The sequence below is a fragment of the Scyliorhinus canicula genome, chromosome 2, assembly GCF_902713615.1.
Source record: "Scyliorhinus canicula chromosome 2, sScyCan1.1, whole genome shotgun sequence".
In the NCBI taxonomy this organism is placed as follows: Eukaryota; Metazoa; Chordata; class Chondrichthyes; order Carcharhiniformes; family Scyliorhinidae; genus Scyliorhinus; species Scyliorhinus canicula.
The window spans coordinates 110,651,248-110,667,076 of record NC_052147.1 but is presented as its reverse complement, the minus strand read 5'-3'; the positions used below and the strand labels follow the sequence as shown (position 1 = coordinate 110,667,076).

At 46.9% G+C, this 15,829-nt stretch overlaps 1 protein-coding gene across 6 annotated transcripts in view; it reads left to right on the top strand.

The window, feature by feature from the left end:
* actn1 (actinin, alpha 1) overlaps positions 1-15,000 on the top strand; it is a 230,981-nt gene extending 215,981 nt beyond the window's left edge. For all 6 annotated transcript variants that reach the window (XM_038784898.1, XM_038784860.1, XM_038784870.1 and 3 more), the window contains 2 exons: positions 8,627-8,785; positions 14,468-15,000. In XM_038784898.1, the coding sequence (XP_038640826.1) occupies positions 8,627-8,785; positions 14,468-14,626 (318 nt within the window). In that variant the 3' untranslated portion in view covers positions 14,627-15,000. The remainder of the gene's footprint in view (positions 1-8,626; positions 8,786-14,467) is intronic.
* Positions 15,001-15,829: the final 829 nt, after the last annotated feature.

Here is a 15,829-nt window from a genome sequence, read left to right as displayed (position 1 = left end):
CCCTGAGGGATACCACTAGCTACTGATTGCCAACCAGAGAAACACCTATTAATCCCCACTCTTTGCTATCTATTAATTAACCAATCCTCTATCCATGCTACTACTTTACCCTTAATGCCACGCATCATTATCTTATGCAGCAACCTTTTGTGCGGCACCTTGTCAAAAGCTTTCTGGAAATCCAGATACACCACATCCATTGGCTCCCCGTTGTCTACCACGCTGGTAATGTCCTCAAAAATTTCCACTGAATAAGTTAGGCATGACCTGCCCTTTATGAACCCATGCTGCGTCTGCCCAATGGGACAATTTCCATCCAGATGTCTCGCTATTTTTTCCTTGATGATAGATTCCAGCATCTTCCCTGAAGTTATGCTAACTGGTCTATAGTTACCCGCTTTCTGCCTACCTCATTTTTAAACAGTGATGTCAAGTTTGCTAATTTCCAATCTGCCGGGGCCACCCCAGAGTCTAACGAATTTTAGTAAATTACCACGAGTGCATTTGCAATTTCCCTAGCCATCTCTTTTAATACTCTGGGATGTATTCCATCAGGGCCAGGAGACTTGTCTACCTTTAGCCCCACTAGCTTGCCCATCACTACCTCCTTAGTGATAACAATCATCTCAAGGTCCTCACCTATCATAGCCTCATTTCCATCAGTCACTGGTATGATATTTGTGTCGTCCACTGTGAAGACTGACCCAAAATACCTATTCGGTTCCTCAGCCATTTCCTCATCACCCATTATTAAATCTCCCTTCTCATCCTCTAAAGGACCAATATTTACCTTAGACACTCTTTTTTTGTTTTATATATTTGTGAAAACTTTTACCATCTGTTTTTATATTCTGAGCCAGTTTACTCTCATAATCTATCTTACTCTTCTTTATAGCTTTTTTAGTAGTTTTCTGTTGCCCCCTAAAGACTTCCCAATCCGCCACTAATCTTTGACACTTTGTATGCTTTTTCCTTCAATTTGATACTCTCCCTTATTTCCTTAGATATCCAGGGTCGATTTTCCCTCTTTCTGCCGTCCTTCCTTTTTGTTGGTATAAACCTTTGCTGAGCACTGTTGAAAATCGCTTGGAAGGTTCTCCACTGTTCCTCAACTGTTTCACCATGAAGTCTTTGCTCTCAGTCTACCTTAGCCAGCTCTTCTCTCATCCCATTGTCATCTCCTTTGTTTAAGCACAAAACACTCGTGTTTGATTTTACCTTCTCACCCTCCATCTGTATTTTCAATTCCACCATATTTCGAGACGATCCCTAACTATGAGATCATTAATCAGTCCTGTCTCATTACACAGGACCAGATCTAGGATCGCTTGTTCCCTCGTAGGTTCCATTACATACTGTTCTAGGAAACTATCACTGATACATTCCATAAACTCCTCCTCAAGGCTGCCTTGACCGACCTGGTTATATCAATGGACATGTAGATTAAAATCCCCCATGATAACTGCTGTACCATTTCCACATGCATCAGTTATTTCTTTGTTTATTGCCCGCCCCACTATAATGTTACCATTTGGTGGCCTATAGACTACTCCTATCAGTGACTCCTATCAGTGACTTTATCCTCCATAGCACCAATGTCATCCCGGATGACAGAGCTACACCACCTCCCTTACCATCCACTCTGTCATTCCGAATAGTTTGATACCCTTGGATATTTAACTCCCATTCGTGACCATCCTTTAACCATGTTTCAGTAATGGCCACTAAATCATAGTCATTCACAATGATTTGCGCCATCAACTCATTTGCCTTATTCCGAATGCTACGAGCATTCAGGTAAAGTACACTTATGTTGGCTTTTATACCTCCATTTTGAATCTTAACACCTCTATCAGTAACCTGTCGTAAGTTAGTTTTCCTTTTAACGTTTCTCCTAATTTTCCTTATCGTTGAACCCGTATCTTCATGAAATAACCTGCTGCTTCACTTTCCATTTATGTTTTCACTTCCCATTTTATTCCTTTTAGTATTACAGGGCCTATTCACTGAGCTCTCCTTGGCTACTGTACCTTGTACTGTGGCCCCTTTTGATTTTTGACTATGGCTTCTTTGCCTTACACTTTCCCCTTACTGTCTTTTGTTTCTGTCCCCGTTTTACTTCCCTCCGACTTCCTGCATCAGCTCCCATCCCCCGCCACATTAGTTTAAACCCTCCCCAACAGCACTAGAAACCCCCCCTCCCTCCCGAGGACATTGGTTCCAGTCCTGTCTAGGTGCAGACATCCGGTTTATACTGGTCCCATCTCCCCCAGAACCGGTTCCAATGCCTCAGGAATTTGAATTCCTCCCTCTTGCACCATCGCTCGAGCCACACATTCATTTTTATCAATCCTGTCATTCCTACTCTGACTCGCTCGTGGCACTTGTAGCAATCCTGAAATTACTACATTTTGAGGTCCTACGTTTTAGCTTAACTCCTAACTCCCTGAATTCAGCTTGTAGGACCTCATCCCGTTTTTTACCTATATGGTGCCTATATGCACCACGACAGCTGGCTGTTCACCCTTGCCCCGCCTCCCCCAAGAATGTCCTGCAGCCGCAACAAGATATCCTTGACCCTTACACCAGGAAGGCAACATACCATCCTGGAGTCTCAATTGCGTCTGCAGAACCGCCTGTCTATTCCCCTTATGATCGAGTCCCCAATCACTATAGCCCTGCCATTAATCTTCCAGCCTCCTGTGCAGCAGAGCCAGCCATGGTGCCATGAACCTGGCTGCTGCTGCCTTCCTCTGGTAAGTCATCTCCCTCAACAGTATCCAAAATGGTATATCTGTTTTGCAGGGAGATGACTTTCAAAAATATAAAGGTAGGGAACGTACGTTTGGAGCTCTGTATACCCATAAGACTAGGGGACTCTGGGAGCTTTCAAGACCAGGATAGATTTATTGGGCTGGATTCTTCTGCCCCACCCGATGCAAGACCACCACGGGTGGAACGCGGACCATGTAAAGGTCCATTGACCTCGGGCAGGAATTTCCGGTCGCCGGGTGAGCGCAGCCGGAGGATCCCGCCCAAAGTAAGCAAAATGCGGCAGATGCTGGAATCTGAAACAAGGACAGAGGATACTGGAAAATGTTTTGGCTCTTAATCCGAACTAAAGATAGGGAGAAACGTTATATATTAGAGTGTAGCTGTGAGAGATTGCAGCAAAAAGAAGCAACTTTAAGAACAAAATGCAGGTGGCCTTGTTTTGGATGGGGGGGGGGGGGGGTTTGCATTGAGGCGATACACAAATGGGATATTTTTTTAAATATAGATAGATTTATGTTGGGTAAAGCTATCATAGGATATCACCCAAACACACACAAGTGGAGTTGAGATGGAGATCAACCATGATCTAATTCAGTGCTCCCCAAATATTTTTCTGGTGTGACCCCATTTTCATGCTTCGCACTTGGCTTGACACCAGAGAGAAAATTGGGGGTGGAGGGGAGGGGGGGGGGGGAAGAGTTGTTGAGTGGAGGTGGGGGGTTAAACAGCAGGGACACAGGCACAAGAAACAGCTCGGACACTCAAACGCTTTGCAAGCTGTGTGTTGGTGTCAGTGATTGGGCCTCAGCTCGTGGGATTCAACAACACAAACAAGGCAAAAAAAAATCTCTCACATTTGAAGAGGTACCTCACAGCCAATTCCTGGACTGACAAATTTGAGCCTCCAGTACACAGCCGCCATTGCTGTTTCAGAACTCGCGATCCCGATTGCTCGTCCCGCAACCCAACTGGTGCGACCCACGGTTTTGGGAAACTCTTAATCTACTTGAATGGTGGGGCCGGCCTGAGGGACTGAATGAGGCCTCTTCCTGTTCTGTCTGTTATTATATAAACATGTGGCAGTTAGAGGGCACTGCAGCTTTTGGATGAAGCAATTTGCAGAGAACTGTAACGTCAGTAAAAATTTTAATGTTCAGTATGGTTTGTGTGTTTTTTTTATGTTTGAGAAGATGTTCAGGACCTCGCTAACTGGTGATTGAAAAAGAAGAGTTGAATAAATGTAATCATGTACAAAGATTCTCAAAAAAAAGAAGAGGATGGGAACACATTAAAGCAATTTCTTTTCAGATTTAATGAGGTGGCATCCTCTCGGTCTTCCATAATTCCAGATAATAAACAGGAAATTAGATTTCCTTTCTGCAGTTTCTCTGCTCTGCGGTGCAATGCCTGAAAGCAGATGTAATGGTCTCTTTCAAAAGGGAATGAGGCAAACACTTAAACAAGGAAACAGCTTCAAAGCCAAAGGGAATTAAAGACCAGGGGAGTTGGGATAGCTCTAAATCAAAGAGACAGCACAGACACAATGGGCTGAAGGGCCTTCACCCATGCGTACAATTCCACAAAGTATGCTGGAATCTGCATCATATTAAAAACGTATTTTTAGATCATTGGGAATTTCTCTAGACTCGTAAGTCTGGATTTTATTTCAATTCCGAGTGTAAGAGTTGTAACGACAGCAAGCATGTTCAATACCCCGTCCCCCCCCCCCCCCCCATTTTGTGTGGATTCTTTTTGACATGTAATTTATGAAATAGTCTTGAAACATTCATGAATTCTCATTAAGGCATCTATGTCTTGCAAATGGAATGATTTCAAAACCATTTGTGGGACTTGGGGGTAGTTTTGCGATGGAGGCTGCTGTCACAGTGCCTTGTTCAACAGGCATGCAGAACCGAGGAATGGTGTGAAGGTCCTTTGTCCTGATTTGCAGCGCTCCTAATAGCCTCAAGAGCCTTGCACAATGAATCCTAGAGCTGTTGACAGGAAGGCTATGCTGTATAAATGATGGGGAAGCTTGATGATTTACTTATTGAATTCCGTCACCCATTCAGCTGCATGCTGTTGCAAGACCATGATTGTAATGTTGAAGCTGCTGATGTCTGGGGATGGTGCAGGCATGAATAGAGTAGGGGAAGAGGATTGCTCATCATCGTATTTATACTGGGGCATGCTTTTCACAATGAACTGAATAATAAAGAGCACCCTGTTACGCTGCAGCTTATTAATGGCTGGAGGAGTATAATTAGTGCCAACACAGAGAGGGGAGCCCTCCAGAACTCAGTCCTCTGCGGTTTTCAGAGGCAGTGAGGGAAATGGGATTGATTTGCAAAAAATGAAAATCTAATTACAGGATGCAGTTTATCTGACGGGAATTCATGACTGCATAAAATACAGATGTGTTTCGTAAGTCAATTGTGAAAATAGTATTTGCAGAGAGGGACTGTATGGTGTAGCTGGATGGCAAACTGTCCTCACACCTCTGGATTCAAACCCAAATCAATCAGGTGGAATTTTATTTTTTTTATTTAATTCTTATAAACCCTGCCTGGCGATTCTTTGGCCTTTTTTTTAATTTCACACACTTGTTTTGGAGACTGCATTTCATTCCCCTCAGAATGATAGCAAGTAAATTTATCAAGCCAGAAGATCACAAATGCCCACTCAACAGTTTTTTAGTTAATGAACCTGTGCTTTTACCGAACAGGTAAGGAAGGTTGATGCTGTGCCGTGTAACTATTATCTGCCTTTCTTTCCAGTATTGTGTTGAGAGGTAACTAGCCATTTTTAGGCAATTGGTCAACAGTCACTGAAAAGGACAGTAAGACAGCAACCAACTTTCCACAGCCACCCAGCTTTCTACTGGAGCAACGCTTAATCTGAATTCCTATTACTATGACCAAGATCCTCTTTACTCTCAACTGCCACCTTGGCTCATTTGGTTGAGGCCACACACCGTTAATCTATACAATCTGGGTTTTAATTCCCAATCTCTGCTGATTTTAGCCAGATTGACAATTAGGGGGCTATACACCCACCTATGCACCCCTGGATTGAGGAGGAAATCAGCTCTGGCTTCTGTCTGGATGAGTGTTGGGACCTGATTGTAGTTGTTCCCCTACTGAGATGGAATACTCTGCTGACACTTGGTGCTGTGGCACAGATCGGAATAATGATCCGTGTCCCAGGGGGTGACCAGCACCTGTGGAACTGGACCCAAATAGCTTTTTAAGCCGGGAGCATAAAATTGGGGAGAAAACTGTTGAAATTCCAGTTTGGGAGACATCTATCTAAACTGTTATACTCCTGATCAGTTAACCAATGAAGGTGACCTCGCCTTGTTGTGGGTTGATGGTCAGACTCAACCTGTGAGGGCTGCAGAGAAAGAGGTTTGGACACATTGAAGATGGAATAAATGTCATTTTCCCCTGAATTTGGAGTGTAACTTGACCATTGTGTTCTTTGCCTTGCAGCAGGCATAGATCCTGTCCTGCTTCAATGGTGAGATGCAGGTAGAGTTTTACCTCACTGTCAGTTGACTGACTTCCCATGTCAGGTGCACATTGCTGCTGGGCGGCACGGTAGCACTGTGGTTAGCACTGTTGCTTCACAGCACCAGGGACCGGGGTTAAATTCCCAGCTTGGGTCACTGTCTGTGCGGAGTCTACACGTTCGCTTGTGTCTGCATGGGTTTCCTCCAGGTGCTCCGGTTTCCCCTCTCAAGTCCCGAAAGACGCGCTTGTTAGGTGAATTGGACAGTCTGAATTCTCCCGCTGTGTACCCGAACAGGCGCTGGAGTGTGGCGACTAGGGGCTTTTCACTGTAATGTCATTGCAGTGTTAATGTAAACCTACTTGTGACACTAATAAAGATTATTATTATAGGGAGGGTAATGCTGGTTAGGTCTCCTTTATTTTTAACAATACATATAAGAATCTTAAGAGTCCTGTAAATAAGACTTTGTCTGTCAGCAGCCATCGACACAATCACCCCGACCATCTTCCCCAAAACCTTCTCTCCCATTGCCAAGCTGTGTGCGACTGCCATTGGCAAATGCCTTTCTTACCTATCAAAGGCAGCTGGTCTATCACTAACTTCCCTTCCTACCCCTGCATCATTGTATCTGAGGTTCCTGCCTGGATCAGCATTGGTCCCCTCCTCATCCTCATAAAAGCTGCCTCTTGGTGACATCATCCATTGCCATTGGGTCACCTACCACATGTATGCTGATGACCCCAGCTTCACCTCGCCATCTCCTTTCTCAAACCCTCAGTGCCATTGTTAACAGCTCTAGCATCCAGTCTTGGATACACTAACATCCTCCAGTTCAACACTGGCAACATTTGCCTTTGGCCCTCGATACAAACTCTGTGCCACACTCCATCTCCCTATCTGCCACTGTCTCAGGTTGAAGAAAAAGCTTTGCAAACTTCGCTGCCCTTTTTGATCTGGAAGTGAGTTTGCATATTCTGTCGATCATAAAGGCTTCCTCCATCACCCACCTCACCACTTAGGTTAAACTTGCCAGGATCAGCTATTCCAACTTGCTGACATTGGTACCCTAATGCTTCATGTTTAAAATTCTCATCCTTACATTTGAATCTCTCCGTGGACTCGCCCTTCCCTACCTGTAACCATTTTGAACCTGAGAACTGCTTCCCTCACCCTTTTGTTGGGTCTGTGCCAGTTGTGTTCTCTGCTACTCTCTGCCTCCAGCTATGGAATTTTCTCCCCAGATCTCCCTCTTCCCACCTCCTTCCCTTACAAACCCTGAATTGCTGGATGTCAAAAGCCAAGTAACTGGGGAATGTTTTGTGTTCAAATGATGATTTAATTCTGCTTGGAACAGTGGCATAATAGAAAGACGAGTTTGAACGTCCATTAGGGCGTTTCACATTTATAATAATCTTTTTATAATAATCTTTATTGGTGTCACAAGTAGGCTTACATTAACACTGAAATGAAGTTACTGTGAAAAGCCCCTAGTTGCCACATTCCTGCGCCTGTTCGGGTACACTGAGGGAGAATTCAGAACGTCCAAATTACCTAACAGCACGTCTTCGGGACTGTGGGAGGAAAATGGAGCACCCGGAGGAAACCCACGCAGACACAGGGAGAACGTGCTGACTCCGCACAGACAGTGACCCAAGCCAGGAATCGAACCTGGGATGCTGGTGCTGTGAAGCAACAGTGTTAACCACTGTGCTACCATGCTGCGCATTTCAACACATTCCAAAAATAATCCCGCCAATTAATTCCCTATTTATGATGTGTAAGCAAATGTGTGCTTCAGTAGTTGTGAGCTAATTGGCCAATTGATTTATTTTGAGGCTAAAAGATCAGGAGAAATCCCTGGCCAACTTTACGAGAGGGAAAGAAATGTCATTGGATCTTTTATGTCTGTCTGCACATCAGACAGGTCCTTGATTTTACATCTCCAGCAGAAGTTGCATCTCCAGCAGAAGTTGGCGTGTGTGAGAATGTAGCCCTACCTCATTACTGCACCAAAGTGTCAGCCTTCATTTTGCACTCCAGTCCTGGAATATGGGGTTCAAATCACAACTCTGAATCAGAGTTGTGCTCACATTTCCCACAAGAAATTTGGCACATATTTGTGTTTGCCTAACCTTTGGCTGTACCGTGTCACCACCGTCGGCCGTTACTCCGTAGCTGAGTACAGTTTTGCTGCTGCAAATTGCTGAGATATGTAACTGAACATGCTGAGCTCCACCAGACTGAACATGGGCAGTAATGTGGGAAATGATGCACTCTTTTTGTTTTAACTTTGACTCTGACAAGACATTGGTACAATTGCTGTGGTTGATGATTTCAGAGTGAAGCAGAGTTTGGACGTATCATGAACATTGTTGACCCCAACAACATGGGCGTCGTAACGTTCCAGGCCTTCCTGGACTTCATGTCTCGGGAAACCACAGACACTGACACTGCGGATCAGGTCATGGCCTCGTTTAAAGTTCTAGCAGGTGACAAGGTGAGTTCTTGAATTTAATACCGTCATGGTGAAGATTCTGACTTCTTTTCCGTTCATTCAATGTCGTTTATCTCTTCATTCGGGGCAGAAATGGGCATTTATATCATTATATGTATTGTGAGACTGCATTTTTATTAGATTTGGAGGGTGTGGACATTGTTATAAAGGTTTTCATTGGGATTTAGACGTTTGCATTCTATTTATACTATTCCAACAAACTGAAATATTTGAGAGGATGATATTGGACATGACAGGAACACAAAAACATGAGCTTTTGGATCAGGTGTCTGTTATGTCCTCCATTTCATATCCTGTTCCCTTCATTTGAATGGAACTGAATATTAAGTGATTCATATAATGGTTGACAAATGCAATTTCCTTTGATGTCTCCTTCATTAATGTGCAATCTAGCTCCCATACTCTGTTCAAAGTTTGATTTTTTTTTTAATGTTTTCCACTTGATCTTCTGAAGAATTTTTTTCAAACCCCTGTGCTCTGTACCATTTCTACAGAGTGAAATGTTTAAGCTTTTGATTTTTATAAAAACAAAAAGGGTAAGAACCGTGTAATTAACAGTGAAGCCCTCTGTGAACAGAAAGTAAATGAGAATTTGTACGAAATTTAACAATGGAACAAGGTAATTGTTTTTTAAAATATTTTTATGAAGGCATTTGTATAAACATTAAACACAAACCAATACAAGATTAAGAACTAACAGAAACCTCATAATAAATAAATAACTTCCCGAACGCCCTAACCTCCCTTGACATTCCTCTCCTCCTGTCCTGTCTTCCCCATTGTAAACCCCCCCCTTGACTTCTGATGCCTCAATTTTCCTTGAAAAAGTCTGACCCTCTTAAGGCAAATTTGATTTTCTCCAGACTTAGGATCTCCGCCAGGTAGCTCACCCCTGGCTTCGGAGGCCCCGAGTCCCTCCACTCCAGCAAAATCTGCCTCCAGGATATCAGAGAGGCAACAGCCACAGCATTGGCGTATCTCACCTCAAATACCGCCAATTTTGGACTCTGGGCCAACTTCACCTTTGCCATCACGATTATTACATCTGCGAACCCCTGCCAGAACTGCTTCAGCTACAGACATGCCCAGAACATGTGAACATAGGTCGTGGGCCTCCCCGTGCACCACCCACACCTATCCTCAAAGAACCTGCTCATCATGTTCGCAGTCATATGTGTCCTGTAAACTACCATAAACTGGATAAGGTTAAGCCTTGCACATGACGAGGATGCATTCCCCCTCCTCCCACAATCCAGCCTCCATTTCACCCCCCCCCCCCCGCCACCAATTCCTTTAAACTTGGAAAGTTGTTCCCCACAAACAGCTCCCAAACCATTTGATCCCTGCCTATCGCCACCCCCGAAACCCCGCATCCAACCCTCCCCCCGACCCCCCTGTGAAAAAGTATGATTACTGCAAATTGGTGCCAACACTGAGGCACCTTCCAACCTCAGATGCTGCCACCACCAGTCCCCACATCCGCAGGGATGCCACCATCACCTGGCTCATGGAGAACTTGGCCAGCGGGAACGGCAGAGGTGTCGTCAACAATGCCCCCAAACTCGTAACCCTGCAAGAAGCCACCTCCAACCGTCCCCACGCCGAGCTCTCGCCCACTACCCATTTCCTTACCATAGCAATATTCGCTGCGCAATAATAATTCATTATATTTGGCAAGGCCAGCCCCTATGGGGATTTCCCCACCCCACAAACACCAATCAAAGTATTAACTTTCCTAAAGAATGATTTGGGGATGAGGATCGGGAGGTTCTGAAAAACAAAGTAATGCCTCGGCAGAACTGTCATTTTCACGCTCTGCACCCACCCCGCCAGCGACAGTGGCAGCACATCCCACCTCTTCAAATATCCCCTCATCTGTTCCACCAAACGCTCCAGATTCAATTTGTGCTGTTGTTCCCATCCCCGCGCCACCCGCATGCCCAAATACCTTAAGCTTGCTCCCACCACCTTAAACAACAGCTCGCCCAAACTCCTCCCCTGCCCCCTGGCTTCGATCAGGAAGACCTCACTCTTCCCCGTGTTTAGCTTATATCTGGAAAACCAGTCAAACTCCTCTAAAACACTCAGAAATCCCCCGATGCCTCCTAATGGGTCCGAGATATAAAGCAACAGGTCTTCCGCATATAGCGAGACCCTGTGCTTGTCACCTCCTTCTCCCCCCCCCCCCCCCCCCCCCCCCCGCAACCTCCCCAGCGCATTCCCTCTCCAACTCCTTGACTCTCTACGTGCGTTGGCCAATAACCCTCTTGCCAAGGTATACAGCAACATGCCTTGTCCCACGGTGTAGCCCAAAGTACCCTAAGCTCACCCGATTTGTCCGTACACTCACTACCAGCGCCCTATACAACAATCTGACCCAATCTACAAACCCTTGCCCAAACCTGAACCGTCCCAACAATTCACACAGGTACTCCCATTCAACCCGATCAAACACCTTCTCTGTGTCCATCGCCACCTCCACATCCTATCCCTCCAGGGGCACCATTATCACATTCCATAATCTCCTGACATTCGCCGGTAGTTGCCTCCCCTTTATGAACCCCATCTGGTCTTCCCCATCACCCCCAGTACACAGTCCTCAATTCGCGAGGCCAAGATCTTTGCCAACAGTTTGGCGTTCACATTTAGCAACTGTATCAGACGACCCACGTCAGCGGCATCTTGTCCGCCACAAAATAACCAACCAGCGAGTACACCCTGCGCACATGGGAGAACTCCTTCACCGTCAGCTTCCCAATCCTTCACGGATTTCCCCCCACCATGCGCACCATGAGCCCATTCAGCAACTTCGCCGACCCCTACCCCGACTCGGGCTCGACCAGACCAAACCTGTTCAAATCCAGTGTTGAAATCCCCTCCCATGATCAACTGGTGTAAGTCCAGTCTGAGGGGCGGAATTCTCCGCAAGGCCCGACGCCGTTGTGAAACCCGGAGAGGTTCACGACGGCGTCGGAGGCTGCTCCTCGCCCCCTATTTCCCCCACCCCCCCGGGGGGACTAGGAGGGCCATGCCGTAAATCTCGGCCATGGGGCCTTGTCGCTGGCATCAAGGCCCGGCGCACCGAGAGTGACGCGACCGGCGCGCCTAATGACGTCAGCCGCACATGTTGCCGTCTTCCCCTCCGCTGCCCCGCAAGATGTGGCGGCTTGATATGGCGGGGCGGCGGAGGGGAAAGAGGGCGTCCCTTTGAGACGCTGGCCCGACGATCGGTGGGCACTGACCGCGGGCCAGTCCCCTCCCGAGCACGGTCATGGTGCTCACTCCCCTCTCCGCCCCCCACAAGCCGCAAACCAGCTTTTGGCGCCATGTTCACGCCGGCAGCGACCAGGTGTGGTTGCCACTGGCGTGAACCGGTCAGGAACGGCAGGCCGCTCGGCCCATCCGGGTCGGAGAATCGCGGGTCGCCGTGAAAAACGGTGCCAGAGCGGCCCTCCCGCGATTCTCCCACCCGGCGTGGGAGCGGAGAATCGCGCCCGAGATCTTCCCCAGCAACCGCCTCATGAATTCCACATCTGTTTGGGGCATCGACATTCACCAAAACAACTGGCATCCCCTCCAGTTTCCCACTCACCATCACAAACCTCCCTCCCGAATCTGCCACTATATTCCCTATCTCAAACGCCACCCGTTTGTTTATCAGCACCACCACCTCCTGCGTCTTCACATATCAGCTCAAATAAAAGGCTTGCTCTACCCACCCTTTCCTTAGCCTAGTTTGGTCCCCGATCTTCAAGTGTGTTTCTTACAAAGAGGCCACGTCCGCCTTCAGTCTCCTCAAGTGCGCGAATACATGCAACCATTTGTATTCAACCCTCAGCCCTCTCACGTTCCATGTGACCAACCTGGTCGGGGGGCACTCTGCCCCCTCCCACTGCCGATCGACCATATCCTCTCTTGGGCCAGCCCCCGGCTTGTGCCGCCCAACCCTCCAGGCCCACTTTTGAATGTCCACCGTCACCACCTTGCTGCGCCACAGGCAACCATACCTTTGTCAGGAGCCCCCCCCCCCCCTCTTCCTCCCACCTCCTCCCCTGAACAAAACAACAATTTCATCCCCTTCTCCCCACCCCCCTTCGCACACCCCATAGCACAAACAATGAAATAAGAAAAAGGTGCACCCACTCTCCATGCTCCCCAAACATCCCGCCAGAGAACCCAGCAAAACATCTCTCAGAAGTGAGGTTCTCCCACAGCCACTAAACAAAAGGCAATAAAAACAAAAAAGGCAAAGAAAGCCAACATCTCCTCACTCCTCCACAGTTCAATGTCCTCCCTCTCTTGCCAGTTCTTTGTCTCCGAAAAGCTCCATCGCCTCCTCTGGTGTCCCAAAATAATGTTCTCGGCCATTGTGAGTCATCCAGAGGCAGGTCGTTACAGCATCCCAACCTTCATCCCCTTCTTGAAGAGGGCAGCCTTCACTCGATTAACCCAGCTCTCTTTTTTGCCAGTTCCGCGCCCAGGTCCTGGTACACCCGGAACTCATTGCCTTCCCAGGTGCACCTCCTCATTTGCCTTGCCCACCATATATCTTCTCTTTGTCGAGGAATTGGTGAAGACGCACCAGCATCGCCCTCGGTGGCTCGTTTGCCTGCGGCTTCCTCATCTGCACCTGATGCGCCCGGTCGAACTCCAGGGGGCGGTCGCAGGCCCCCTCCCCAATCAACATCTCCAACACCTTGGCTACATATGAGCCAGCGTCTGCTCCCTCGAGGCCCTCGGGCATCCCCACGATTCTTACGTTTTGTCTCCGGGAGCGGTTCTCCAGATCCTCTACCTTCTTCTTTAGCCGCTTCTGGGTCTCCCATATCATTTCGATCTCGGCCACCAACGAGGTAAGCTGCACCTCGAGGACCCCACCACCTCCTCCACTTTCCAGATAACCTGGCCCTGAGTCTCCAGCCTCTGCTCTACCCGATCGATACCCACTTTTAGTGGTTCCACCACCTTGGCTAGGTCCTCCTGGGCTTCCCTCCTATGCCGGCTGAACTTCTCATTTAAGAAGTCTACCAGCTGCTCTGTTGACCACTGGACAGGCAAGGCCGACCCTTTACTCTCCACCATCTTCACCTGTGGCGCACAAAGAATTTCTTGCTCCAACTGCTCCCTTCTACTCGACCCACTTCTGGTCCATGGATCCATCCAGCAGTGGAGTATAACTTTCCCCAATGACCTCTACACCTTTTTCCACCAAAACATCCGCCCAGCAAATGGGGAAAAGGACCAAAAAATCCACCTTGAGCGGGAGCTACCAAATGTGCACCACTCACTCCATGGCCACCACCGGAAGTCCTCCCAAGGTAATTGCTTTTAATAGAATTGTCTGAGAATTAGAATTGGTAGACGGATTAGAAGGGACATGAAGAAAAACTTGAAACCGTGGGCATCTGGAATTCAGTGCCTACGGTGGTGGTTGAGGCTGAAACGTTTAACTGCGTCTAAAGGCTGCAAGGCTGTGGACAAGGTGTTGGAAATGGGATTAAAATGAGAAACTAGTTTATTTTTTACCCTTTTAGCTAGTGCAGACACAAGGGGCCGAATGGCCTCTTTCTGCACCATAACTTTTTCTGTGGGAGACTGTCCAGGTTATATGTTAAACAGACGAAGCTGCTGTGTTGAAGGACCTTATTTTCTTCCATCTTGCAGAACTACATCACGGCGGATGAACTGCGCCGTGAATTACCTCCAGACCAGGCAGAATACTGCATCGCAAGAATGGCACCATACAGTGGGCCGGATGCCGTTCCGGGCTCCTTGGACTACATGTCCTTCTCCACAGCGCTCTATGGCGAAAGTGACCTCTAAACTCTGCATCTTTTGTATGCAAACCAGTGTCTGCTCCCCTCTATTTGGCTTTAAACTAAAGAAATTGCGGAATGTCTGCTTGAGCTGGCAAGTGCAGTTTACAGAAGAAATATTTTTTCTTCAGGCGACTTCAAAACATATTTTATTATAGAAATAGGTATTTTTCTCAAAATGTTCCGGAAAGAAAGAATCGAAATGCACCATTTACTTTTGTTGTGATACCAGTAGTTAAGCACAATGTTGCATTCCATGATTTTCTACTATTGTACACATTTTATGTATATGAAATAAGACCACGTTGTAACTCACTGTTGCACAAAATTACGCAAGTTCACTCATTACACTGCATAATAAAGGATTTATTTTATAAGTAAGTCAAGTATTTTCAGACTTTTCTTTTAAATCACCATGCCCTGTATATGCTGGGTGCCATTGCTTTGATATTTTAAGGGTTTTTTTCCCCTCAATCTCAATATCGACATTCAATGTGTGGTCTCAAATGTTGCAGTGAAAATATTCAAATGGGGAAAGGCAGCAAGAAGATTGCATTGCAGACTTCTAAACCTGATATTTCAGCTGCAGTTCAAAGAGCTTCTCACCTGTATTCTCTTATATCTGTGATGCCCAACCTGCGGCGCGGATATTACCTGTTCCCCCACCCTGAGCCTTCTTGTGGGGCAACCTAGAACAAGAGGTCATAGTTTTAGGATAAGGGGTAGCAGATTTAAAACAGAGATGCGGAGAAATTACTTCTCCCAAATGGTCGTGAGTCTGTGAAATTCACTATCCCAGAATGCAGTGGATGCTGGGACATTGAGGAAATTTAAGGAGGAGATGGACAGATTTTTAATTAGTAATGAGTTGAAGGGTTATGGAGAACGGACAGGAGAGTGGAGTTGAGGCTGAGATGAGGTCAGCGATGATCATATTGAATGTCGTAGCAGATTCGAGGGGCTGAATTGCCCACTGCTCTTAGTTATGTTCTTGTGTAAATCCAGCCCTTCAATGTCAGGGCAAGCCAGACTAATTTGTTGGTTGATCCTGTTTGAATCTTGCATTTCCAGAGGTTTGCATTGATTTTTTTGCTGAAGTGTTGTTACCTCAGGGCAGCATGATGGTGCAGTGGTTAGCACTGCTGCCTCACGGCAGAGGTCCCAGGTTCAATCCCAGCTCTGGGTCACTGTCCGTGTGGAGTTTGCACAT